General features: G+C 54.8%; 2 protein-coding genes and 1 long non-coding RNA gene across 8 annotated transcripts in view; all 3 read left to right on the forward strand.

Moving 5' to 3' along the window:
* The first annotated feature begins 2,340 nt into the window (after window positions 1-2,340).
* LOC138845030 (uncharacterized) lies at window positions 2,341-16,515 on the forward strand. Its single transcript, XR_011381660.1, has 3 exons — window positions 2,341-2,504; window positions 12,519-12,772; window positions 16,015-16,515. It is a non-coding gene; the product is annotated as an uncharacterized lncRNA (long non-coding RNA).
* Window positions 16,516-18,092: 1,577 nt separating this feature from the next.
* LOC138845028 (uncharacterized) lies at window positions 18,093-22,130 on the forward strand. The gene is made up of 3 exons (XM_070055911.1): window positions 18,093-19,438; window positions 20,389-20,566; window positions 21,309-22,130. Exons 1-3 carry the CDS (start codon window positions 19,272-19,274, stop codon window positions 21,984-21,986), a joined length of 1,023 nt encoding a protein of 340 aa, XP_069912012.1. The 5' UTR covers window positions 18,093-19,271; the 3' UTR covers window positions 21,987-22,130.
* Window positions 22,131-23,617: 1,487 nt separating this feature from the next.
* Window positions 23,618-26,047, forward strand: part of LOC103347031 (nuclear pore complex protein Nup133) — a 55,901-nt gene continuing 53,471 nt past the window's right edge. For 4 of the 6 annotated variants that reach the window (XM_070055900.1, XM_070055902.1, XM_070055906.1 and 1 more), the window contains exon 1: window positions 23,620-24,043. The gene's annotated coding sequence lies outside the window, so the exon portion shown is untranslated. Of the gene's footprint in view, window positions 24,044-26,047 lie in introns of all 6 variants that reach the window. The other 2 variants (XM_070055904.1, XM_070055907.1) reach the window with 2 other exon arrangements.

Here is a 26,047-nt window from a genome sequence, read left to right on the forward strand (position 1 = left end):
CCCTGTATGGTGACCAGAATGTGTCCATTGCTGCAGAATCCGGGGAAGTGAGCCACAAGGCAGGAGGTAGGGTCCCCGCAGCATAGACGAGGAAGTGGAATGGTGGCCGTGGTGTGCAACCTGGAGAAACCGGTACTTGCAGGTTTCTTCGGGAAGGTGGAATTCGAGGCAGGTGGAAGAGAGCGGAGGGATGCTCCCTTTCCAGTGCCTACCGGGTGTTGGATCATTCAACACACGTGGCCCTATGAGGGAGTTGTTGTCTGTATTAAAGAGATCAGCTCAGTGAGGTTGGCTTCCTTATTCGAAGCTGCACCACCAAAGGCAAGCCTTCGCCGCAGAGGTTGGGGTGCCCACGTCGCACATGCGAGGCTCAGGGCTCATCCTGGCCCCCGCTCCTGACTCCAGCCTTCTGCTGTTGCAGACCCTGGGAGGCAGCGGGGATGGCTCAAGTGATCAGGTCCCTGCCACCCACATGGGAGACCTGGATGCAACTCCTGGCTCCTGGCTTCAGCCCGGCCCAGTCTCGGCTGTTGTGGGCATTTGAGGAGGGAACCCGCAGTTGGAAACTCTCCGTGTCTCTGCCTGTCAGCTTAGAAAGCAGAAACAAAAAGCATGTGGCTAGTCCGAGTGACAGCCGGTCTGGCCAGCTCCTGAACCCGTGTTGGTACTAGCTTGGTGTCGTTTTTGAAGAACACGGTGATGCTGTCATTCGTTGTGTGTGTGCATGTGTGTGTGTGTATGCGTGTGTGCGTGTGGGCACATGCATGCCTGTGCTTCTGCTTAGGGAATGAGCCACGTGGGTGGTTGTGACCACTCTCAGAGCAGCTGCCACCAGAGGGCGCCGTGCTCCTCTGACCCGCCACTGTTCCTGGCAACTCAACTGGAGGAGCCTCCTGTGAGCCCCTTTCTGGGGCTGATTCCGATTTGGGGGGTGGTGGGGGGACAGCAGACAGCCAGAAGCCAGTCAGAGCTGGGACTGGGGGTGGCGTGAGGCAGAGTGGACAAGGTCAGCGTCAGGTCTGCTGGACCCCTTTACACATCCTTTCCAGTGCCTGCTGCCCTGCAGCCTGTGGGAGACCAGTTGTCCCACACGGCCACCCAGCCGTGAAGAACCCCAGGTCGTGTTCACGCTCTCCATCAAGGGGAGGAGGGCAGGGTTGGTTCTGGGAGCTGAGCAGACCCAGTAGACCAGTGGTGATCACACACAGCTCTGCCTGAGGGTGAGACGCGCGTCTACTCGCTGCCGTGTGGGAGACGGCCACGCATGCACACGCACATCATTCCCAGAAAATGAAAAGATAAATTAATAAGAGTATAACGATGTTGAAATCCAGCTGTGGGTTTTCCATAATAGGCATTTTAAGAGCCCTTGTAATGGGTTGCAGAACTTTAAAATTAATTTTTCTATGATAAAGGGATAGATGTTTACCGTGATTTGAAAATACAAAAAAAAAAAAAAAGTAATAAAAAACATAAAACATTTGGAACTGCACCAGCTGGAGACTCCCTTAATCCTTTGGATCCACAAACCCCAAAATGCCCTAAAATCTGAAGCTTTTTTGTGTGCCAGCGGTTGCAGATTTTAAAGCATTTCCGATTTTGGATCTTCAGGTTGGGGCTGTCCAGCCAGTCACGTCTGTGCAAATATTCCCCAGATCTGCAGTCCTTCGGGTCCCAGGGGCTGTGGATAAGCGATGCTCAACCCGCACCTGCGAACTTTGCCCAAATCTGTGTGTTTGAAGGAGAGAGACAGACAGACCAGTAGGTAGGTAGATAGAGATAAGTGGGTGGCAAGGTGGATAGAGATTAGGCAGATAGGTAGATAGGTAAATAGGCAGGTAGATAGAAAGTAGGTGGAGACAGAAACACAATAGCTAAGTAGGTAGGTAGAGAAAGTAGGTGGAAAGGTAGATAAGGATTACATAGATAGAAAGGCAGACGGAAGTTAGACACATAGGTAGCTAAGTAGATAAGTATGTGAGATAGATAAATACATGGGTACAAGGACAGGTAGGTAGGAAGGTAGAGATAAGTCGGTAGAAAAAGATGATACTGATAGATGGATGGGTAGACGGATGGACGGATGGATGGACGGACAGACGGATGGATGGACAGGCAGGAGCACAGGCCTTTAGCTTCCTTACCCCGGCACCTGCCCCCTGGCCACCTTCCTGTGGTCCTCACCGGGTGGAACACGGCTGGGGTCACACAGTGTGCGTTAGACGAGACAGTCACAGTGTGGGGGAAATGGGTGTATTTCAGGGGCCACCTGGGGAGGGGGCAGCTCGGGCCCCCTTTTCCCACGTTCTCAGCTCCTTCGCTGCTCTCTCCTCACAGGCATGACCCACATTGCCGGCGGGAAGACCCTCGGCGCCCTGGAGCCCGCGGAGCCACTGGGGCCACCCAATCTCGCCGGCGCCTCGGCCATGCACCTGAGCCTGCTGGACATGCGTCACGGCATGGCAGAGCTCAGATGCCAGCTGCAGCAGATGCAACAGCTGCAGGTAGCATGCACGTCCCTCTCCCCCCTCACCGACCCCTCCTCCTGTCCTATGGCTTGGCCACCACGATTGACAAATAGGAAAAAAGCAGACGAATCTGTGCCCTGGCTCAGGTCCTAGGGAACCAGGGGCTGCGGTCTCTGTGACACCGTGCATTTGCACCGCGTCGGCCTAACACCTCACTGCCTGGACAACGCTGGCCTCGCCTGGTGTCACCCGGATGCAGGCTTCTGCGCTGCCCTTGGGGAGCTCTCGTGCAGCACTGCTAAAAGCAAGCGCACTCAGGAGCCTGGTGCCCTCCATCTCCCCCCAGACCTCCACGATGGAGAATTCTCCCATCACCTATCTAAGGCTGACAAAGGGATTTCCCTGGGCCAAGAAGGGTGGTGTGCCCGAGGGCCCTGCCCCAAGGCCCCAGCACCAGATGGGCCTGACCAGGCTGCCCAGTGTCCCCAGCTCCCAGGGCCGCTGCATCTCTGTGCTTGGATAGCCAGCGCACGTCCACTTCCGGTCTGTGGCATCCATGAAGTTCCCCACTGCTGGTATGAGCTCTACAGTCTTAGGGACACTTTGCAGGGTGGGCATTTGGCTTCACGGTTAAGGCACTACCTTGCACACTGGAGTGCCTGGGTTCTGCTCCAGCTCTGGCTCCTACATCCGGGTTCTTCCCAGTGCCTGGTGACGGCTGCAGGACTCAGGTCTCTGCCACCTATCTAAGAGACCCTGATTGAATTTCCAACTCCCAGCTGTGGCCCTGGCCATTGCAGGCATTTGGAGAGTGAACCAGCAGATGGGAGCTTGCTCTCTGTCTCTCGCATTTAAAAAGAAAAAAAAATTAAGACACTTTGCAATGAAATAAAGTGTCCAGGTCGGGCAGGGCTTGCATGCAGGGTGGCAGAGTCAGATAGCTTCCTCATCCAGCAGGTGGAAGAGAGAAGGGACAGTGGGCTGTGGTACGCTCTACCCAGCCAGCTGATAACCGGATGCCGTGAGACCAGCATTTGTAGGTGTTTTAGTGCTTCGAGGGAATCTGGGAATATGAGCTTTCTGTGAAATACCTCTTCCTTAAAATGTTGGAAAGTCACTGAAATCTCTGTTTCCAGTAGAGAGGGCCTTCCCCCAAACCCCTTTCTTCACCAGGACTTTGTGGAAATTAAGCCCCTTCACACACACTGTCCCTGCCTCTGGCGCCACCTGCTGGCCATGCTGGAATTGTGCTCTCACTGGACCCAGCAGAAAAATAAGGCATGGTGGTGCACCGGACCCACCTGCTCTCCAAACCGGGCCCTTTCTGGTTGGAGACAGGAGTAGAGTTGCTTTGGTGTGAACTGCACGTGTGCCATGGCTGTTTCATAGGTGTCAGAGGCTAAGCTGTGGCACAGCTGGGCATTCCCGCTGGCTGGGCGGGCTCTCCCACCAGTGGCCACTCCTGACAGAATCACAGCCTCCTCAAACAGGTCAAGGTCAAGGTTTAGGTCTGGGACGGCGTGGGAACCACACCAGCACCCTGCTTGTTCCAGCACTGTCCAGCTGTTCCTGCTTCCTGGGAATAAAGGGCAGACACGCAGGAAGAGGGGGCGGCACCTCGTTCGGTGCCCTGGCTGACTCTGGGGTCCACTCCCTGTCAGCTTCCCTCCCTGCCCACTGTCTGCCCCTCCTGCCACGATTCACAAGGGCCACTCAACCCCAGCTCTCCCCCAGCATGTAGGTTCCCACAAACCAGAGGGAAGCATGAGCCCACTGGCCGACATGTCCGACAGTGGGGCCGTCACCAGAGATACACGGAAGCCCCTGCCACGGTCTCACAAGAACAGAGATGGGCTGAGACGCTGAGATGTGCTGGGAACCGCGCTGTACAATGGCGAGACCGCGTGAAGCCTTGTGCTTGGCAGCCAAGCTCTGGAAATCGGATGATGGAACCGTCGGGAAGTCCTCTTGGAGCGTTCGTCTTTCAGACTGATGGGTGATTCTTGGGAGGGGACACCTGGTGCAGCCCCCCCGGGGGGGTGGATTTCAACAGGGCAGAGTCTGTTTGGGAAGGCAGAGGGTGGCCCGTGATCACCCTTCCCTGCACATCTGTCTACTAGGATTAATTTGTTTGAAAGGGTCTGACCTCGTCGGCGTGGACTGGAGCATAGGCAGGGGGAGCCTAGCAGGTTCTGGGAGTGCTCAGCCCCCCGAGGTCCCTCCCGCAGTTAGCACAGAGGGTGACACAGTGGCAGGAGAGCTGACAGGGGCTCTGCGCCATGTCCCCGTGCCCACAGGTGGCCTGTGGTTAGCTGGGGCGGTGTCTTTCCCATGATGCCGCAGGACCTGATGTTACTAGGATAATCAGGACAATCCTATATCCACAGAAGGGACTGTACTTTGGTCCCTCTGGGAGGCGCTGAGGGGTGAGAGAAGTTTCTAGAAGCAGAAACTTCTGGGAGAAAGATGAGACCTGACCCAAGTTGAGAGAATGGATGCATTCCGTTTCTCTAAATTCCCACTGTTGCTCACTCCATCTCTTGCTTCCTGATAAATTAAAAAAAAAACAATAGGTTATTTTTATTCTGGTCATAATGTGGCCTTTTGTAGATTCCTGAGAATTGCTGCCCCTTCCCATGAGAGGGAGGAGATAGAACAGGAGCCCCAGCACCCAAATCTCTTATGTTTGAAAGGATATCATTCAGAACACTTGTCTCCACCTCTCTGCTCATCAGATAGAACTGGTCCAGGGCCCCAGTGTCCCGCTGACATCCAAAGAGAGCCAAGGGAGCTCTCGGAGTGTCCCTGTGGGGAGCTTGCTGGGGCATGGTCCACGTGGAGCGGGCCAGGCAGGACGGGCAGTGGGATGAGCACAGGGATTGATGTTGGACTGCTATTTACTCCAAGCATTTGTCACATCCCCCGACAGCCAGAGGCTGTGGGAGATGCAGACAGCACCCGCAGAACATACAGCTGTGACCAGGCACCCTCCGTGCTGGTCTCTGAAGCCTGGAGGAACTTAGCCTGGAGGCCAGGGCTCAGTCTGGAGCCCAGCTGTCATCGTGGAACTTCTGGACTTGCCGCTCACAGACCATGCAGGGACCCTGCTGAGGAGCAAAGCCAGAGTCAGTGTGGTTATGGTTCTGGGAGTGCTCAGCCCCCCAAGGTCCCTCCTGCAGGTAGCACAGAGGGTGACACAGTGGCAGGAGAGCTGACAGGGGCTCTGTGCCATGTCCCCGTGCCCTGTGGGCAAGCCCCACAGTCTCAGGATTTGCCTAAGAAACCAGGATTGGGTATGTGAACTACAGGTCCATTTGGAGGTGGGTGGAATTAGGTTTAAGTAACTTTCTAGTTTCTTCATGAAGTTATTATGGGTAGCTTATGTGGTCCAATTAAGATTTTAATGGCCAGGAGCATTATTTCTGTCTAAGGATGCTTGTCAATAAACTGCTTCCAGGCAGGAGGGAGGAACTGCCTGGCCTTCCCGCCATTAGCAGCTAGGAAAGTGGAAGGTAGATAATTTCACAAAGCAATGGTGTTGACATTGGACAGCACACAGCGCGGGAGTGTGACCCTACAGAGAAGGGAAGCTTAGGATTCACCTGGCTTTCTGGATGGAGGCACCACACAGATACGACACAGACCCAGAGCTGGCGAGCAGGACACAGTTATCAGAGCTGCGAGGTCAATGTGTATAGAGAGCATGTGAGAAGGCGCTATGGACATCTGTGGGTCTGTGAGTGAGCAGTAAGCTATGCACGGGTGGTAGCGAGCTCACACAGCCTGGGAGATGACCACTCTCTGACAAGCAAGCGTGGAGAGGCGGAGTTGCGCCGCTGGGTTTCAGTCTTGGTGCTGAAGTAGCCCTGGAGGAAGGCTGCCCTTGATTCCAAAAACGAGTCTCTAAAGAGCAAAGTCCGTCCCCGATGCAGTGGCCTCCCAGGAGTCCAAGACCCAGAAAGGAAAACAGCAGGATTGCACGTCCCATGCCCAGCATCCAATCAGAAATTACTAGACATGGTGCCGAAATAGGGTCTTCAAGAGCTGGGAAACACAGAGTATGAATGGACCTCACAGAAGATTAATCACAGCCCGAACACGGAATCAGTCAAATTGAAAATGTGATGGAGGCTGTCCAGATGGAAGCATAGAAAGACAGAGGCGTGAAGACAGTGAACGGAACTACAGTGACCCATGGGGTAGTGGTAAGTGATCCAAGATAGAGGGAAAGACAGTTCAAGAGATAATATCTGGGCCAGTGTCGCAGCTCACTAGGCTAATCCTCCGCCTTGCGGCGCCAGCACACCAGGTTCTAGTCCTGGTCGGGGTGCCGGATTCTGTCCCGGTTGCCCCTCTTCCAGGCCAGCTCTCTGCTATGGCCCCGGAGTGCAGTGGAGGATGGCCCAAGTGCTTGGGCCCTGCACCCCATGGGAGACCAGGAAAAGCACTTGGCTCCTGCCTTCGGATCAGCGCGGTGCGCCGGCCGCAGTGCACTGGCCACGGCGGCCATTGGAGGGTGAACCAATGGCAAAGGAAGACCTTTCTCTCTATCTCTCTCTCTCACTGTCCACTGCCTGTCAAAAAAAAAAAAAAAAAAAGAGAGATAATATCTGAGATTTTTCCCAAATTTGGTGTAAGCTGTAAATCCACAAACCAAAAAAAGCTGAGAAAACCCCCAGAACGCCAACCACAAAGGAAGTGACAGAGCACACATCGCAGCCAAGTTGCTCGACACCAGGGATAAACAGGGACATCTTAAAAGTAGCTGGGGGAAGTGGGGGAGAGAGGGACACTGCAGACAGGGAAATGCAAAGAAGAAAGAGCTGGCCCATCAGAAACAAGACTCATAAGACAGAGGCATTGCCCAGCTCGAACCAGACAAAGATGTAACAAAAGAGAACCATAGGCCCATATCCCTCATGAAAACTGAAGGTTCTTTAACAAAATATCAGCATTGGACCCAGCCAGCTATAAAAGGGATGACTCGTTCCTCCAGGGTTTTATCTCAGGAGTATGAGGTGGTTTCAGTATGAAAAAGCTAAGTAACGAACTTGACCTCTTGAACAAGGTGTAGGATGAGAACCGTGTTGTTTCAGTAAAGGCAGGAAAAGCAGGGGTCAGAATTCAATGTTGATGATAGAAACAGCACGCTAAGAGTAGAAGAAAACTTTATCTTTTTTAAAGATCTTGTTTATTTATTTGAGAGGTATGTTTATGGATGGAGAGAAGGAGAGAGAGAGATAAAGAGAGAGGTCTTCCATCCACTGGTTCACCCCCCAAATGGCTGCAACAGCTGGAGCTGCATCGATCCAAAGCCAGGAACCAGGAGCTTCTTCCAGGTCTCCCATGCAGGTGCAGGGTCCCAAGGACTTGGGCCATCCTCCACTGCCCTCCCAGGCCATAGCAGAGAGCAGGATCAGAAGTGGAGCAGCTGGGACTTGAACCAGCGCCCATATGGGAACCGCTGGCCTGGAAGGAAACTTTCTTAACTTGACAACCTACAGATGCATAAAGTTGATTAGGAAACACTAGACACATTCCCAATATTTGTATGTCAGCATTTTGTCACACAAATTCCCGAGAGAAACTGCCACTGGCAGAAGGAGCTGTAAGGCAGCTGAGTGTTTGGAGGTTCACAGTACCAGATCACATGGCCCCACTGATTTGGCGTCTGATGGTGGAGGTGGGTGGTGGGAGCCGAGGAGGCTCACTCCGCAAGCCAGGAAGCAGAGAGAGGAAGCAGGCTCCCCACCAGCGTCTGTGCCGTCCCTCCACATAAAACCACCCTGACTAATCGGGGCTCCACCAGTGACCCCAGCAAATCTGATCACGTCCCAAAAGCCACACCTTTTCACACCATAATCAAAGTTCATACCCCAAAGCCATTAAGCATTTTAAAAGTTTTATTTAAGGCAGAGTTATGGAGACACAGGGAGAGACAGACAAAAACAGAGATCAATTTTCCATCTACTGGTTCACTCCCCAAATGGCCACAACAGTTAGGGCTGGGCCAGGCTGAAGCCAGGAGCCTGGAACTCCATCCAGGTCTCCCATGTGGATGGCAGGGGTCCAAGCACTTGAACCATCTTCTGCTGGTTTCCTAGGCACAGTAGCAGGGAGCTGGATAGGAAGCAGAGCAGCCAGGACTCAAACCCATGCTGTTATCACAGGCAGCATCTTAACCCACTGTGCCACAATGCCAGTCCCCAATCAATTAAACATTAGCATGAGATTTGGGGGCCCTTAAACACCCAAAGTACTAATCAACCACAGCACTGGCAAATCCTGGGCCAGACCTGGCATTTGATTCTCTGTGACACCATACAGAGGAGCCTACCAAGCACAGTAAAACCAAGGAATAACACAGAGGTAGACAGATGGGAATTGAAAAGTATAGTTGTTTATACTCGCTAATGACATCATTGTATGTCTGAAGTCAGGAGTTCGGAACCTGCAAAAGAAAATCAGTGAATTCGGCAGATCACCAGAATCAGGTTAATGTACACAAAGCTAAAATGTTTAGTAGGTGCATACACAACACCTCTCGGCACTAAAAAGAATGACTCACTGGAAGATGGGACACACGGCTGCGAGTTGAAAATAATGCCTGGAATGAAAGAAGCCAGACCCAAGGGAGTGCGTTCTCATGGGTGTGGTTCCATTTCTGTGACTTTCCGGAGCTGGAGAAGCTAATGCACAGTGACAGGAGTGGGTTAGTGGTTTCGGTGGGCTGGGGGTGGGGTGTTGAAGGCAGAGGGTCATGAAGGAGTTATCTGAGGTGGCAGAAAGCGTTGTTTCCTTGTTCAGTTGTGGCTTTGTTTGTCGAACCTCCCCCATGCATTTGCAATGCGTGCATTTCATCATTCTTAAATCGTACCTCCGTAGAGTTGATTAATTTTTTCTAACAATTGTAGTTGAGGGCTCACCTCCCAACTTGATGGTCTGAGATGCTGAGAACTGACTTACTGGAAGCCATAAGATCCCTATCCGGGCTTTGGGACTCTTTGCTCTCTGCTGGGGGGAACAGGGACAGAGCTGTGGCTTGAACACCAGACAGATCAGGTGGGGGGCGGAGGAGACTGCACAGAGGCGTATGCGCAATTCACTCGCCATCGCCTGCATGTGCTGTGAAAAATGCCCTCTTGGTGCCCTGGTGGGATCCCACCCAGCCCCTCTTTCTGGGAAGTCTGGTAATAAACTGGAATGCTCTCTCTCTCTCCCTGTTCCTCGTCTGACGGAGTGGGTCAAGTCGCACGCGGTTCTTTCCTGCACTGGAGTTCTCCCAGCACGGCCACTGCCTTCTCACAGGTGTCGCTTCGACCTTGATTTGCAGGACATACCCACGGGTACTTGAGAAAACCGATGGGATTCAAAGATGAATGGTGCAAGAGATTTTGAAATCCATGCCTCGCATTCTCAGGACATGCACGTGCCATGAACTCTTGAAGCTCTCTCGTGTTGGGGGGAGTACCTGCTGTGTGCCAGGAACTGTGATTGGAGCCACAAACAAAGCAGACAGGGTTCCTGTCTTAGTTAGAAGTGCACCTTGGGGCCAGGGTGGGGGCGGGGGAGGCAAGCAATTGGGTTGAGTTCGAATGACCAGGTCCCAGTCCTGCCTATGCCTTGTCATTGCCAGGCGATCCCCAAAAAAGTCGTTTGAACTCTGGGGGCTCCACGTTTCCTGTCTTTTGAGCTTGGATGTCAAGTTTGTTCAAATATCCCGGTAGTTAATTTCCATCTTGGTTGCCATTGTTCATATCTGCTACCAACGAGAGCATGGGTCACTGCAGATTTCAACGTCTTAGACAACAATTTCGGATTCGCCACGGTTGGCTGTGACTGTCAAACATCCCTGCTGTGTTCAGCCTACTCATTCAACAGATCCTTAGTGGGCTTCTGCTCACAGTCTCCCAGAGACTGCCGAGAGTAGAAATGGAACAGGAGCTGGGACCTGCAGCTCCAGAATGCCTGCGACAGACAAGAGAGTGCCTGGTCTGGAGAGGGTGCAGGGCACGTGCAGTGGGAGGTGCCCGACCGCAGACAGAGGCGCCACCCTGTCCAGCGCCTTGTGGGCAAAATGGCAGCAGCAGAGTGCCCAGAAGGAAGCTGGCCTTTGAGTGCTGCCCCCACCCCTACTGATTGTGTTCAGCAAGCCAGATAGTGCCTGGCTGGCTGTTTTGAAGACCCTAATAAAAGGACTTTAGCCAGCAGCATGCATGATGTGGTGCTTTCACAGATCACTGGGACTGGCACTGGCATGGTTCTTTCTATTCTGCCCCAGACTGAACCGCAGCCCCCCCCCACCGGCTTCAGGCTCCCCAGTAGCAACAGCTGCCATGTGCTCAGGGCTAGAACTCTACCAGACACCTCCATCAGCCCTCTCATTACTGTCTCGCGGGATCTGCACAACCAGCCTGTGAGCCGTGAGCTGTTAACTTCCACCTTTCAATGGACAGACACAGAGATTGACAGCTGGCTGCTGGTCACCAGGCTCTGAGGCAGTGAAACCAGAAAGGGAGCCCCTGGCAGTCTGTCAGAGGCCAGGCTTGTGTTGGGACCCAACGGGGCCCATGTAGAAAGGGTTGTGCTTTAGAGGAAAAGCAGGATGGGATGAGATTTCGAGCAGGTGTAACCAATCAGGCGTGCAGAGAGTGTGCAGAGAGTGGACTGGCCTGAGGCTGGGGACAGCCACAGCAGTGTAGACCTGTCTGTGTAATCAGGCGGCCACCAAACCGTGTCCGTTGAAGTTGCACAGGAACTGGAGGGATTGTGTAACAGGCAGACCATCATTACTGTCAATGGGGGAATCCTGGCGGCCACCTTGCTCTTCCCTGTACTCCTCTATAGTTGCAGACACAAGTGTGTTCCAGAAACTATATGGCTATCGTGGGCTTGGGGACAGAAGCAGCCCATGTTAGATCCTGGGAAATGGGTAAGCTGCCAAGAGCCCTGGGCACATCTAGAACACTCAACGCCACCATCGCTGAGTCGCGTGTTCCAAGGACCTGCGATTTCATGCTATCTGGTGCATGGAACCATGCACCCAAGCTGGAGGCAGCGTCTCCTTTAAGTGACACTCTAAAGAGGTTCCTGGCCAGATCAGCATTTGTTAAGGACATGTTCTGCACCATGCAGAATCCTTGAGGGCTACGCCAGACCAAAGTCGGGAGCCAGGAACTACATCTGAGTCTCCCACGTGGGCGGCACAGCCCGGGTACCTGTGCTGTCCCTTGCTGCCTTCCCAGGTGCAACAGCAGGGAGCTGGGTTGGAAGCAGAGGAGCCAGGGCTGGAGCTGGACTTGGAAACGGGATGCCAAGTAAGTGGACCTTTAGTCTGCTGCACCACAAGGCTGGCCCAGGGCCCCATCTTCTAATACCATTTGCATATTGCTGAGGATGATGGGATTTTGACATTTTTCGTGATTTGTTTTTCATTTTATTTGAAAGGCAGAGAGAGACAGAGATCGTCCATCTGCTAATTCACTCCTCAAAGGCCTGCGACATCCAGGTCTCCCACATGCACCCAAGCACTTGCGCTGTCACTCCTGCCTCCCAGGGAGTGGGTGGGAAGTGGAGCAGCCAGGACTCAAACCGGCACCCATTTGTGGTGCTATAGGCGCTATATATGCTATATAGTGCTATAGGCAGCAGCGTGGCCTGCTGAGCCATGGCACCAGCCCTGAGGACTCAGGTTCAGTGTGAGTTTTGGAGGGGACAAACACCCAGCCTGTTTCCAACAGAGATCAAGAAAGCCTAAGAGAGAAGTGCAAAGTCTCACTGTGAGCTAGGAGAAGTTTTGGGGACTGTGACCCAGAGCGTCCATGGCTGCAGAACTGGGGCCCTCGATTGCGCCCTCTCTATGCAAAGGTGGCAGACATAGGCACACGGGTCTGGTTGCTTGGTGGCTGCTGGAACTCAGATGTTGGGAGAAGCAGCAGTGCTCGGTGCAGCGTGGGTGCCCTTGCCTTTCTCGCTGAAACAAATACATTAAAAAGCAGCGGGGCTGTGACCTCCCAGCACCCGCCGAGGTCCATCTCTTTCGTCCCGCAGCTGCAGAACCAGGAGCTGCTACCCACAATGATAAAAAAGGCAGAGCTGGGGATCAGCAGCAAAGTCGCGGAGACCATGAGGCGCCTGGAGGACCCCGTGCAGCGACAGCGCACCCTGGTGGAACAGGAGAGACAAAAGTACCTCCGCGAAGAGGGAGGATTGGCCAGAAGCTAAGGTGAGCACCTGCGGCTCCAGGCCCCGGGCACCTTAGCCTGGAAGGAAAAGCGGTCTTGGCCAACAAAGAGGCCCTTCTGGTTAGTGTTCTCGCCTCTCTTTAGCGAGCACCGACTGTGTACAAGTCAGAGTGGTGCTGGGTTGTGAGTATCCAGGGACCTCAGGCCCCCCCTCCATGTAGGCCCAGGAGACTTCAGCCAACCTCAGGCCGACTGCAGCACCCGATCTTTCCCAGAATTCAGTGTCAGGTACAAATGCCCAGCACAGTGACCCATGGGAAGTCTGTGTCACATCCACACAACTCAGACTCCTAGCAAGAACAACCCAGCCCTGAAATTATCTCCCTATCATCCAGCTGTAGTTGAGATCACAGGAGAATCTAAATGCAACATGTTCCCCCGGTGCACCCGATCTTGTAAAGGTTCTCACTGAAGATCCCAAGTCCCACCATTGAAAGGAGCAGAGTTGTATGTCTTCTCCCCCATGAGGCTGCTGCATCTGTCATTTTAAAAATACTCATTTTATTTATTTGAAAGGCAGGGTTACAGAGAGAGAGAGAGGTCTTCCATCCACTGGTTCACTCTCCACATGGCTACAATGGCTGGGGCTGGGCCAGGCTGAAGCCTGGAGCCAGGAGCTTCTTCCAGGTCTCCCATGCAGGTGCAGGGGCCCAAGCACTTGGGCCATCTTCTGCTGCTTTCCCAGGTGCATTAGCAGGGAGCTGGACGGGAAGTGGAGCAGCTGGGACTTGAACCGGTGCTCATATGGGATGAATCCGCAGGTGGCAGCTTATCCGGCTGCCCACGTGTTTTATGTTAACGTTTAGTTGTGCACGGAAGATTGACCATGGAACTTTTCATTTTTAGATAATGAATATTCACATTTCTGGGTCCCTTGGTGTGAGTAATTCTCTTGTTTCTGGGAAAGCCGAAGTCTCCCACATTGGGGGTTGTAAAGTTGCAGCTTACAGACACTCTGTCCCATCTCCCGTCTCACATTCAAGCTACAGCCCAGGTCCGCCTGAGGCCAATCCACTGTGTTTGATGAGAACTAAAGCATCTCTCTTAACATTGTCAAGGGGGAAAAAAGATCAATGTATCATTGCCCCCCCCCCCAATTAAATTAGGCCACTGTTGATCCACATTTTCTGAAATCCCTCTCCACTCATGCACTTGGAGAGTTAATCACCCACTGTGAGCTGGTAAGGGCGCTACTTGTTTTTTGTCTGAAATGTTTTTTGGAACAGCCCTGTTTTTTTAAAACTGGGTTTTCCAAAAGAATCTGGAAAACGCATTGTTTTATAGACTCCCGTGGCAGGGTTCTGTGCACCTGTTGTAAGGTGTGTGTGGGTTCACCGATGGGACGGACGTGGAGGCGAGAGTGTGTTGTCAAGGAAAGCTGGAAACCTCAGGTCTGGAGCACCTGTACCTCCACAGCCATCTCCTTCTCTCCCTCCCTCCCTCGCCCCTTCCTTCTATGTCCACACGAGAAACCGGCTCCTGTTGGGCCGAGTCCCTGGGGAACCATTCACATGGCAGACAGACAGATTTTGAGCCTACAGCTGAAACTATGGAGAGAAGTGGGGTGAAGATCCTTTCTCCTTCATGGCTTCCTGATGGCAGGAGTAGATGGATCTCTAATGAAAGAGGTCTGAACAGATGTTCCGCTCCTTTGAGACAAAGGTCAAGTGCAGGCCCTACCTTACACAGGAGGCTACAAATGCAGCATCTGGCTGTTAACTGATCTCAGCCGCTATTCCAAAAGTTGTCTTGATAACAGGATCAGACACGGGATTCAGCAAGTATTTCAGCTCCGTGGTTTCTGTCCCAGCTTTCAAGTGAACGATTTGATCTGTGATGCTTCATCTAAAGTACGTCTCAAAAAGCCTGGGAGCTTTGTGCACAGTGCAGTCCACTTCCATGTCCCATGGTCCCTGCACGAGAGCTGTGGTGGAGTTTTCGGGGTCTCTGCTGTGTGCAGGTCCCGAAATCCACAAGGCACAGTGTGCAGATGATGTGGAAGTAGAATTTGAGGAAGTGGCTTGGGCGGACGATGGCTCTGTGCAGGAGCTTGGGCTGTGCACGCAGCCCTGATGGCACTCGGGTCTTCGCTGGTCTGTCCAGTTCACCCTGCAAAGCAGTGCTCTTTGGGCACAAAATGCAGAAGCACCTGGAGCTGCCAGGGGGTCCTGGGCCCTGGGCCTCCAGGATGCAGGGCTGTGGGAGGGGTCCTGGCAGAGCCTCGTCCCATCCAAAAGATGCAGCGGCAGCCTCCATAGCAGAATGAGAGACAGCACGGGCGCTCCATGCTGCTCCAGGAAGGCGGATGAATTTGCCCTATCCCTGTGGTCCTTGCTGGACGTGAGAACGGGGGCCCTGCCCGGACCCCTCCTGCAGCCACCATGCTCTCAGAGGCTCTGTCTCCTTGGCCACATGCCCCCTGGTCTTCCTGCTGCGGGCTGCAGGCTCAGAGTTCCTGCGGAGGCACCACTGTCTCTCTGCTACCACCTTTTCAACAGGGGTTTTCACTCCTTGGAGCTCCAGGCAAAGCTGCAGGGATTGGGGAGAGACACCAGCGGCCAGCGGGCTGTCTCCTGCCCCAGGGCGCAATGCAGGTGCTGGTGCTGGACGCAGCTCTGTTGGAGAGGAGAGAATCCGTCCTCACTGATGGCACAGTCAGGGGTGTGGGGGGGTGCTCAATCAGGGGCAGCCTGTTCCCCCACCCCCAGAGATAGCCAACAGTGCTTGGGGACTGGGGACAGCCCTGCTTATCACAGCTGGGTGACTGAGGGGCATTGCTCCTGGAGAGCAGAGATGCTGCAGAAAACCTGAGGGGGCACAAGACAGCCCCTCCCCCTACACACACGAAAGATGCCAAAGGCTGAAGTTAAAGACCTATGGACTAATCCCACAGCCACAACACCTCTCTCTCCCTCTTTCTCTCCCTCTACCTACCTCTCTCCCTCTCTCATCCTCTCCATCTCTCTCCCTTTCTCTCCCCTCCATCTCCCCCTCCTCCTCTACTGCCAGCCCTCTTCCCCTCCTCTTACCCTTACCCCTCCCCATCTCTGTCCCCTTCCCCCCCTCCCTTTCTCGCCCCGCTCCCCCCATCACAGTGTGTGCTGGCCCCTCCCTTAGCGGTCATCACTACCCCTGGCCGTGACCAGTGGGTGTTGTTGAGCCGGACACAGTGTCCCCTTGGCCAGCCCAGGGCCCACCTGGGGATGCTTCCTGGTGCCCGCGGGGGTTACGCGGTGGCTGTGGGAGGCGCAGGGCTGGGAGCCTGGGTGCTGAGCCCCACCTGTGGTCTGACTACCCTGCAGCGAGCTAGAGGAATTCATGGACGACCTGAAGAAGAGGCCCACAGCCACGGTCCATGCCGTGATGCTGAAAGACGTGGAGGACGTCCCACCTCCTGCGGCAGGTGGGAGAAGCCGTGGCTGCCCTGAAAGGTGGGAGAAGCCGTGGCTGCCCTGAAAGATGAGCGCCCTGCGGACTCTGGCCTGCAGCCAGCACTAGTGGGGGCGGGGAGGCGCGCTGCTGGGGACATCTGCCCTTGGAGAGGGGCTTCCGTGACAGGCCCTAGGCCCAGCTGACCTCGCCCCAGGCACGCCCCCCTCCCCGAGATCTCACTGCCCGCTCTGGCCCGCAGGGGAGTTCCCCACCCTGCAGAACAAGATGCGTGCGGTCCTGCGCATCGAGGTGGAGGCCGTGGGCTTCCTGAAGGAGGAGCCGCACAAGCTGGACTGGCTCCTGAAGCGGGTGCGGGGCCTCACAGACGTCCTGATGGTGCTGCGCAGGTGAGTGGCCGCCCTGCACCGGCTGCGCTGACACGGGGCGCTGGGGTAGGGTGGGGCCACTGGGGTGGGGCGGGGCCACCAGAGAAAAGAAAGGTGGGATTGGAGGAGCGAGGAGCAGGGCCAATAGGGAAGAGAAGGGCAGGATCGGAGGGGAGGGGCCCTGGGGCAGCTGAAGTGAGGCGGGGCTGCTGGAGAAGGGGGCGGGGCTGGAGGGCGGGGCTTCTGAGGTGGAGCGGAGGGGGGGAGACCCCAGTGAAAAGGGCGGGATAGGAGCAGCCGGGCTGACGGCTGGGCGGGGCCACCAGAGTGGGGCATGGCCAGGAAGACCTGGGTTGCTGTGTAGGACTCCCCGCCTCTGCCAAGTCCCACCCATCTCCTTGCTGTCACTCATCAGGACTCACTTCCGGTGTGCTGATCAGAAGCCTGGACTCCCTCCTACCTTGAATTTCTATTGCTCTATGAAGTAAGGGCCTAATTGAGCAACACAGGCTTACTGCACTGTGCCTTCCAGGGCTTAAACTTCAGTAGACATTTTTTTTTTTAATAAAGGAGGGATTTTTTGCAAGAACGTTTTGAGGCTGAACAGTGGGTTTGCCTCCTTTGCTTCAGGACAGGAGAAGAAATGGTGTTGAAACCAAGTCTTAATGCAATTACCAACTGAAGGTGTAGGAGGGAGAAGCAAGTCCCCCTTGAGGGGCCCAAGCCAGTTACCCCCATTGAGGGAGAACCCCCGCATCAGCCAGGGTCACCATGTGGCAAAGGACCCAAAGAAACCACAGACTCATCGGACACTTCCCTGGAAAAGAAGATTCCAGAAGTCCACACCCACTAGCACTGTGCTGGTCCACGCTCACTAACACTGTGCTGGTCCACGTGTGGGCAGGGTTTGTTTCCAGGAGCACTTTTGTGAGGGACCCTCTTGTTAAGCAAACACAGGCAGCCCACGGCCTGGCAGGTAACTCTGCCCCTGTGGAAGAATGTAGCTCTGTGTCTGCCTTCCCTCCAGTGTTGACTGCCACGTGATGTCTTGTCTCTGAAACCACCAGTGGGGAGAGTGAGGCAGGACACCAGTTAAATAACTGAAAATAAACAGAAATGGGAAGGGCATTTCGGCTGCCATCAGGACCCAGGGGATGAGGCGGGAATACGCACATCCCGAGGTCGTGCACGTGTCCTGTTCCACACCGTGGTGGGGAAGGGGAGGCAAGCACCAGGCACAGTTCAGAGCAGACTCTGGGGGTTGCCAAGCGACAGCCGTGTGTCCCTATATGTTGAACTTGAGACATGGAAACCACATCCCAACAGAGGTGCCCACTAGGGTACTGCAGACTTCGGCTGAAGTTCAGAAGACTAGCTAGAGGGGGTCCCTGCCTTAACTCAGAGGGAGGGGCTGGGAGCAGGGCGGGGCTTGGAGATTCAATGCACTGAACATGCAAAGTAAGGAGCAAGAAATAAAGTTGAGGAGCAGAGGAGAGACTTGTGATATCTTTTATCAAACCAAGAAAGGAAGAAAGAGCATTTTTTAAGCTTTATTTTTGCTTATTTGAATGGCAGAATTAGAGAGAGGGGGAGAAAGAAACAGAGATCTTCCATCTGCAGGTTCACTCCCCAAGTGGCTGCAGTGGCTGAACCCAGCAGACAGGAACTCTATCCAGGTCTCCCACGAAGGTGTCAAGGGCCAAGCACTTGGGCCATCTTCTGCTGCTTTCCCAGGTGCATTAGCAGGGAGCTGGATCAGAAGTGGAGCAGCCAGGACTTAAACCAGCGCCCATATGATATGACAGCAGGGCAGACAGCAACTTGACCCACCACACCACAATGCCGGCCTAGGAAAGAGCATTTTAATAGGAAGGGGGTGGGGCTGGAGTGCGGCATAGCTGGTTAAGCCACCACTTGCAACACCAGCATCCCGTATCAGCACCAGAGTCCCAGCTGCTCTACTTCAGATAGAAGACAGTGGAAGATGGCCTAAACCCTGGGGCCCCTGCACCCACATGGGAGACCCAAGTGGAATTCTGGGATCCTGGCTTGTGCCTGGAGGCCATTTGAGGAGTGATCCAGCAGATGAACGATCTCTATCTCTCCCTCCACCTCTTTTGTCACTCTGCCTTTCAAATAAATAGATAATAAATCTTTTTTAAAGAACGGTGGGATTCCCAGGTGTGATGGTGAGACCAAGTAGAACTGGTCTCACACACAGGACTCTCTGGCCCCCAGGCCTCGTCATTCCCATGGGTAGGGATGGACACACAGCCTCACGTGACTCTGAAACATGGCAGCGTGAGGACTGAACATAAGGCCATGGTCACCACTGACCCTGTGGGAAGATGAGGCAGCCAGAGAGCCCCAGCAGAAGGAACTGGAACACAGCAGGAGGCCGTGGGTGAGGACTGTTTCCCGGGGCCATGGGGGCTGGGTTCAGGTGGAAGCCACAGGCAGAGAGAGAGAGTGTGTTGTTGGGTCAGGTTGTCCGCACCATGGCACCGGCACCAGCACCTGCACAGTGAAGGGATGGCGGCAGGCACCACAGCGCACCAGGCAGGGCAAGCAGCTGTAGGGGTAACCGCTGGACCCATGAGGGGGTCCGGAATTTAAAATGAAAACCCACACCCCGGAACTAACACTCTGCTTTAACAGCATTTCCGGCCGGCTCCTCTAGGTGGTGACACCGGAAGTGACTGGTCTTGGCTAACGCTGCCTCGCACCTGTGCGTGTTCTCTCCTAGGCACCTGACCAACAGGCTCCTGAAGGGCGCTGGTGCTGCCCAGGCCGCGCACTACATGGCGGTGGAGAAGGCCATGGCCGCGGAGGTCCTGGGGGGGCCGGAGGACTGCGGCCCAGCCCGCGGTGACACGAAGCCGGACGTGGTGCCCCTGACCGGGCAGCAGGCGCAGAGCCCGCCGGCCCGCTTGCGGAGGACGCCAGGACCAGAGCCGCGGCCGTGGAGGTAGCGCAGGCCCCTGCCCTCCCGGGCAGGGTGTTGGGTCTCCAGAGGCCTTGGGTCTCTGGGCGGGGAGAGAGGCCCAGCCTACAGGCCTGGGAGAGCCCCTGCAGGTGTAACCACTCCTCCCCCAGCCCCGCCAAGACAGCAAAAGCACCAGGTGTATCCCCGGGCCGGCGGTGGACCCAGTGCCCAAGATGCTGCTAGCCAGACCACCTCCGATAGCAGAGCACCTGGGGTCCAGGCCCAGTGAACTCCCAGTCCCAGCCGGGGTGGTCTTCCACTGCTCTCCCAGGCCATAGCAGAGAGCTGGACCGGAAGTGGAGCAGCCAGGACTCGAACCCACACCCCTATGGGATAACCGGCACTGTGGGCGGAGAGGTAGCCCACTAGGCCACTGCGCCACAGTGCAGATATGTTTTTAAGAGTAGGCAGGTGTTTAGGAATGTGGTCCTCCAATGTTCCCTGTTGCAGAACTCTCCAGAATCTAGATGCCCCCACTCCCACCCCCACCCCCACCCCCACCCCTGTTTTAAAGTGAGAACCCGGGGTCCCGGGGGTCTTAACTGGTGGCAATTCTTCCACTTAAGTGCAACTGAGCCTTGGGATGTTTTCGGTTCTTAGCAGGTGTTGCTCCCAGCCCCACGATGGGAGAAAACAGAGTTGGTAGTGGGAGACGTCCCCTAGGCGCCCGTGACCCGGGTGCTGGTGGGCGTGTGTGTCGCATCCCCTAATCTGAGTGCTCTGGGAGTGTCTCTGGGCCAGACGGCACCTGTCCCAGCACAGGTGGCAGCAGAAGGGAGAGGGGCCTGGGCCCAGGCTGTCCTCCGTCCACGCCCACCCCCCACCCCCCACCCCAACAGGAATCCCCAACACGGCCACGCGCTTTCCCTCTGGGTTCTTGTTTTTGTTTGCTTTTTTTCCCTAACCTTTCTTTACTTGCTGGTTCCCTTCAGAAAGCTGAAAAGAAATGAGAAAAGGCCGAACCTGGACCGCTACAACGGCAAAGAGTTTGAGAAGCTACTGGAAGAAGCTCAGGCCAACATCATGAAGTCCATTCCAAACCTGGAGATGCCGCCCGCGCTGGGCCCGGCACCCAGGGAGAGGGCACAGTGGACAAGCTGGAGCTCTCAGGTGAGCTCCGGGTCCCAGTGGACGTCCAGGGCGCTGTGTGGTGCCACCTCTGGGATAGGGTCTGGTCACTGGGCCTGTGTCTCACTGCTCAAGAATCTTGGGCAGGAGGTGAGGGGTCCAGCACTGTGGCGTCGTGGGTAAAGCTGCTGCCTGCAGTGCCGGCATCCCATATGAGCACCAGTTGGTGTCCTGGCTGCTCCTCTTCCGATCCAGCTCTCTGCTATGGCCCAGGAAGGCAGTGGAAGATGGCCCAAGTCCATGGGCCTCTACACCCACGTGGGAGACCTAGAAGAAGCTTCTGGCTCCTGACTTCGGATCCGCGCAGCTCTGGCCTTTGTGGCCATCTGGGGAGTGAACCAGCAGATGGAGGACCTCTCGGTCTTTCTGTACCTCTCTCTGTAACTCTTTCAAATAAGTAAAATAAACTTCTAAAGAAAAAAAAAAGTGGAGCAGCCGGGACACCAACCGGTGTTCTTATATGATGCTGGCATTGCAAGCACAGCTTAACCCACAGAGCCACAACACAGGCCCCAAGGGTACTACTGTTCTACCCATTTGACAAGTGAGGAAACTGAGGTAGAGGTGGATACTCACGCAGGGTCTCTCTGGGTCTGGGTCTATACCCGCAGTCATCCCTCCATACAGGGAATTCTTCCATTGGATGGCACTGTTACAGCCCACACTGACCCGTGGATGGTATCTCGCAGAGAGTTGATGTTTGCAGTGTCACCCTGTTTTCCAGGAGACTCTCCAAATTCAGAGCAGGGGGGAAAGTCACCACCCCCTCCTCCCCCGCCCCCTCGGCGAAGCTACCTGCCGGGAACCGGGCTCACCACCACGAGGTCGGGGGACGTGGTCTACACCAGCAGGAAGGAGACAGTCACGGCCAAGGTCTGGCATGCTGGTTTCAGGTCCAGAGGTCACTCTCAGAGCAGGCACTCCTCACTCAAAAGTAGAAGTCGTGAGGCAGAGAAGAGAGGCGGACACTGGGCTGGATGGGGGAGGTGCGTGGAGGGGGACCTGGGTGGATCCAGGCAGGTGCCATGGAGGGGAGCAGTCACTAGATGCAGCAGCCCAGGGGGATCCTGACTTGGCTGAGGCAGGTCATGGGCTTCTTCCCAGGAAGGCATTGGCCCAGCATGTGTGGGGTAGGTGGGGATGCCAGCGATCACTGAGGCGGGCCCACACAGGCGTGGGAGGCTGTTCAGGAAGAAGTTCAGGGAGCTGGATGTGGAAGAGTTGCTGTTTCTCCAGCATTGTCAGTGCACACAGCTGGTGCACACGAAGTGCAAATGCAGCGCCGAGCAGACAGCAGACCTCTGCTAGACGGGGACGCACAGTCAGTGGTGTAGGCTGTGGGCACTGCACATCCCCCGCTCGCTGGCTCCTGGCTGGCGTAACGCCAGCATCTGTACTTTGACTCTCCATAGGCGAGCAGCGAGGACGCCAGACCAAGACCACAGACCAGAGCAACCAAGTGTTCCACAGAGGAGCCCACCTCATCCTGGACCCCGGCCTCATTAGCAGTCACTGCGTCTCCCAAGGACGAGGAGGAGGAAGAGGAAGGAGGCAAAATAATGGCAGAGCTGTAGGTATGTGGATGACGTGCAGGGCATCTGGGACTCCCTGCCCAGTGTTCACAGACGTGCTGGCCGCAGAGAGCAGGTGCATCTCCTGCTGCGGCTCCCCCCGCTCAAGATGGAGCTGAGCTAGGTGCCCGCAGCACCTGTGCCGCCTGTGAGAGCGGGCAGCCCACTGACCAGCTCTGAGACTCCTACAGAGAAGCGGTTGCACACTTTCCTGGCGTCAGCTGGGAGCATTCGCTGTCCTTCCCCTCCGTCTCAAGAGTGTCTGCTTCATGCCAGAGGTTGCCAAGGCGGGACTCTGCGGGTGTGCAGCCTCGCTGAGCTCTGGTGGAAGCTGGCTTCCAACGGGCTCCTCTCTTTGGCATTCACAGGAGGAGAATGCCTCTTTGGCATTCACACGTGGGATGCCAAGGGTGTGGGCGAGGGGCGTCCGCCTCTGGGACTCAGCTCGGGGAGGAAGACACCATGACCGCCGACTTGCCCCAAGTTTCCAATCCAGGTGAACCTGAGCCTAATGCAACCTCAACAGAGGAGGGTGGGGGCGGGGGCGTAGATGCTGCGCCTCCCCGGGCGAGGGGGAAAGAGCTGCGCCCTCCGGAGCCTGCCCTTACCAACCAACCTTTCCCCAAGCCGCCAGGCCATCAGCGGCGGCCGACTGGCCGCTCCGTGGTCCCCGGCTCCCGGGAGCCCGGGTCCCGCGTGCATCCCGGAGCCAGAGCCCTCTGCACAACAAAGCACTGAGGGGTGCCCTCATTTTCCTGTCTCCTCTCTCACCGAAGGAGCCTCCCTCCCTCAGCTGGGCCTTCGCCACGCCGGCCCGCGTGTCCGCACTTCCTGGGACACCTCGGCATTACCTGCCCCGCAACCGCGGGCACGCTCGCCACCAGCCAGGATCAAAGGGACAGAGGCAGTGGCAAAGCTGCGTGACCTCCCGGCTCAGCCAGCATGCAGGTGGAGCGGACGCTGTGAGAGCGGAGTCTCCCACAGGCACTCCTTTCACAACTCTCCCAGCCAGCCTAGGAAAGCGCCCCTAGAGCCCGCCCAGGGGTATGAGCCAGGTCGAGGGCCCCACAGGCAGCGGGTGAGCCGCGGGACCCGCCCCTCCCACGTTCCCTCCCCCTCCCGCCAGAGTCCACCCAGTCTCTCCAGCGAAAGAAGCCTCGGGGACATCCCGCCACCCCCGCGTGTGCACACACGCACAGGCGCCCACTTGCACCCAGGCGGCCGCGCCGGGGCCTGGGGCTGCCGGGCGGGGCCCACGCGTTAGAACGCCGAGGTCTGCGCTCCCGAGAGGACAGACTTGCAAAGCCAGGCGTGCACATGGGGCTGCCAGCAGGAAGCCTGCGTGAATGTGTGTTTCATGGTGGGCAACGCTGGAGCCCACGCCCGCACCTCTGAGAGCTGGAGCCGCAGCTCTGGTTTGGGGGGTGGGAGGGCGGTGGCGGAAACACTTTTCCAGCATGGAGCCTCCTGAGGCGCTGCACGTTAAGCCCGTTAAGTGCGGATTCCGCGGATGTCCGAGGAGCCGTCAAGTTCCGTTTGGAGGAACCGGTGTCTTGCGCGTGGGCGCTGCCACGCGACCTCCCGTTGGCGGCGGTCTCCCCTCGGCGGGCTGTCGCCTCCTCGCCAGACCAGGAAAGGCGCTGCTGCCTCCCCCGAACTGGTCCCCGTGACCGACCCCGTCTCAGTTCCTAAGGGAGGACAAACAGCACCCCACCTCTGCGCCGGCCCCCGCGAGCCCTCAGAGCTCCCCCGGGACCCCCTACCCGGCAGCCCACCCACCGGCGCGCCCAGCTCCTTACCTGAGGGTCCGGGTCACGCCGGGCCTCCTGAGAGGGTTGCGGTGTCAGCAGGACCTCCGCATGTGTCAGCGTCTGTCCCTGGGGAGCAGGTAACCGGACTCCGGCAGTGCTGGGCTGCTGCGAGGGGGTGGGCACAGCGGCAGAGGGCTGAGGGACTGCGAATTAAAGCCTTCCGGAGGGAGCTGAGGTGGCCAAGCCCAGGCAGCGCTCTGAGTGGGGGCGAGTGGGGCGGAGGTGGTTGTTGTGGTTAGGGGGCGGTTAAGTGAAGATTTCTGGCTCTCGGGGAGGCTGGGATGGGGAATCCTGAGCTAGTGGGGCAAGAGGGCAAGAGTAGGATGTGTCCTTGGGAGCCGCCTGGAGCTGGGCTTTCGACAGGGTGAGGCAGGGGCAGCAGGGGTCAGGGATGTGGACTGAAGGGAAAAACACAAAACGGCCCGGCCCAGATTCCAGGGCCCACGGGGGTGGTAAATACCCACACTTTCCAAGAAACAGAAAAAAAAATCAGACCAATAAAATAATAGTAACTCAATAATAACTCTTCTCTCTCTCTCTCTCTCTCAAAAAAAAAAAAAAAAAAAGAGGAAAAAAGTTTGGCAGGATGCCTCACAGGAAAAAAAAATACTAATCTGCCCAAGCACTTTTCACTTTGAGCAGGAGCTACATTTGTCCGGTTTTCCTTCGCTTCCTTTTGGCCTCACAAAGCCCTACCTTTTCCTTTTGGACAGAAGATAGGGCTTGGAGATCATCAGGCATCTTTGTGGTCAGTGATCCACTTTGAGGGACGGAGGGATTCATGGTTAGTCAGGGCTTGGGAGCCTCCAAAGGACCCACATGGGGTGCAAATAACAGAACTGCAAAATAACAGGCACACAAAGGGGGTGCTTAGCCTAAAGGCACTATTGGAATCCTGAAATTTGAAACCTTGTGAGAATGTATACTTTACCTTCTGAGAAAACCTGAACGTGATTATTTCAGGTGAAAATGAGATTTTGGTGGAGGGAGGAAAAAAAAGATCTTCAAGATTTTCTACAGTGGAGGAAAACATAACTTAAAATAACTCTGTTTTTTTGGAAAGAGTTCAGTGGTGTTCAAAATCTGTATCTGTAGAAGACTTGAAACCCTTTTAGATTTTCTAAGAAGCAAAGCTAATTAAATAAGTAGATATTCCAGGGCTTTGTAGAAAAATTGTAGCAAAATTCTGCTTGAATTGCAAATATTATCTCTAAATCTTGAATGAAACCATGTTACTAGTTGCACAGATCAAATTTTTCATTTTATGAAATTGATTCTAAATTACAGTATGAGGTAAGGTTAAAGAAATAAAAATGGGTGTTTTTCCATGATAAACACTTTGTAAGTCATTATAATAATTTTTTCTTAAATAAATAATAAAAGTGAGTCGTTGTATGCTTTAAAACTTGAGAATTCATTTTGTTTAAGATCACATCTTTGAAATAAAATCCTATTACTGAACAAAGTTTTTATTAAGTTATTTGCAATCTCATACATGTCATACACTTAAGAATGCAAATTGTTACATTTTATATTCATATAAATTATTGGAGCACTACAAATCATTGGTTGTACTTTAATCTAGAGACACAGATGGGGATCCTCCATTTTTCATAACTGCTCATATCCATGCTTTTTCAAACAAGATTTACTTGCTAGTAAGTAACATGTCTATGCAATCCAGAAATAGGCACCAATGAATAGCCATAGGAAACAGCACACAGTGGCAAGAATTTATTTGAGTAAATAGTTTAAAACATACTAAGGTGTAAATATCTTTAAAATTAAAACAAGTGTCTTTTGTACATTGGATTGTGTTTTTATTTACTAAGTTTGACAACAACCATTACTGGATTAGAAATTTCATGATTTAGGTTACTAGATTATTTGAGTAAAAAGCAAATATGGAAATTTTATTGAATTAAGTGAATGTCCAGTGTGAACTCTCCACTTCTTGTTCTGATGTTTCTTACCTTTTATGTTAATTTACCATTGTTCACTCTCCCTGTTACCCTAAGATCCCTACTGGTTAGAGATTTAGAACCAAGAAAATTTTACAATGATGTATATAAAATTAGTAA

Source organism: Oryctolagus cuniculus, chromosome 13 (assembly GCF_964237555.1).
Source record: "Oryctolagus cuniculus chromosome 13, mOryCun1.1, whole genome shotgun sequence".
NCBI lineage: Eukaryota > Metazoa > Chordata > Mammalia > Lagomorpha > Leporidae > Oryctolagus > Oryctolagus cuniculus.

Coding starts and splice junctions, on each gene's coding strand:
- LOC138845028 (XM_070055911.1), top strand. CDS start 19,272: ATGGCGGTGGAGAAGGCCATGGCCGCGGAGGTCCTGGGGGGGCCGGAG. Junction 19,439..20,388: donor CCAGAGCCGCGGCCGTGGAG/GTAGCGCAGGCC, acceptor GGTTCCCTTCAG/AAAGCTGAAAAGAAATGAGA. Junction 20,567..21,308: donor GGACAAGCTGGAGCTCTCAG/GTGAGCTCCGGG, acceptor CCTGTTTTCCAG/GAGACTCTCCAAATTCAGAG.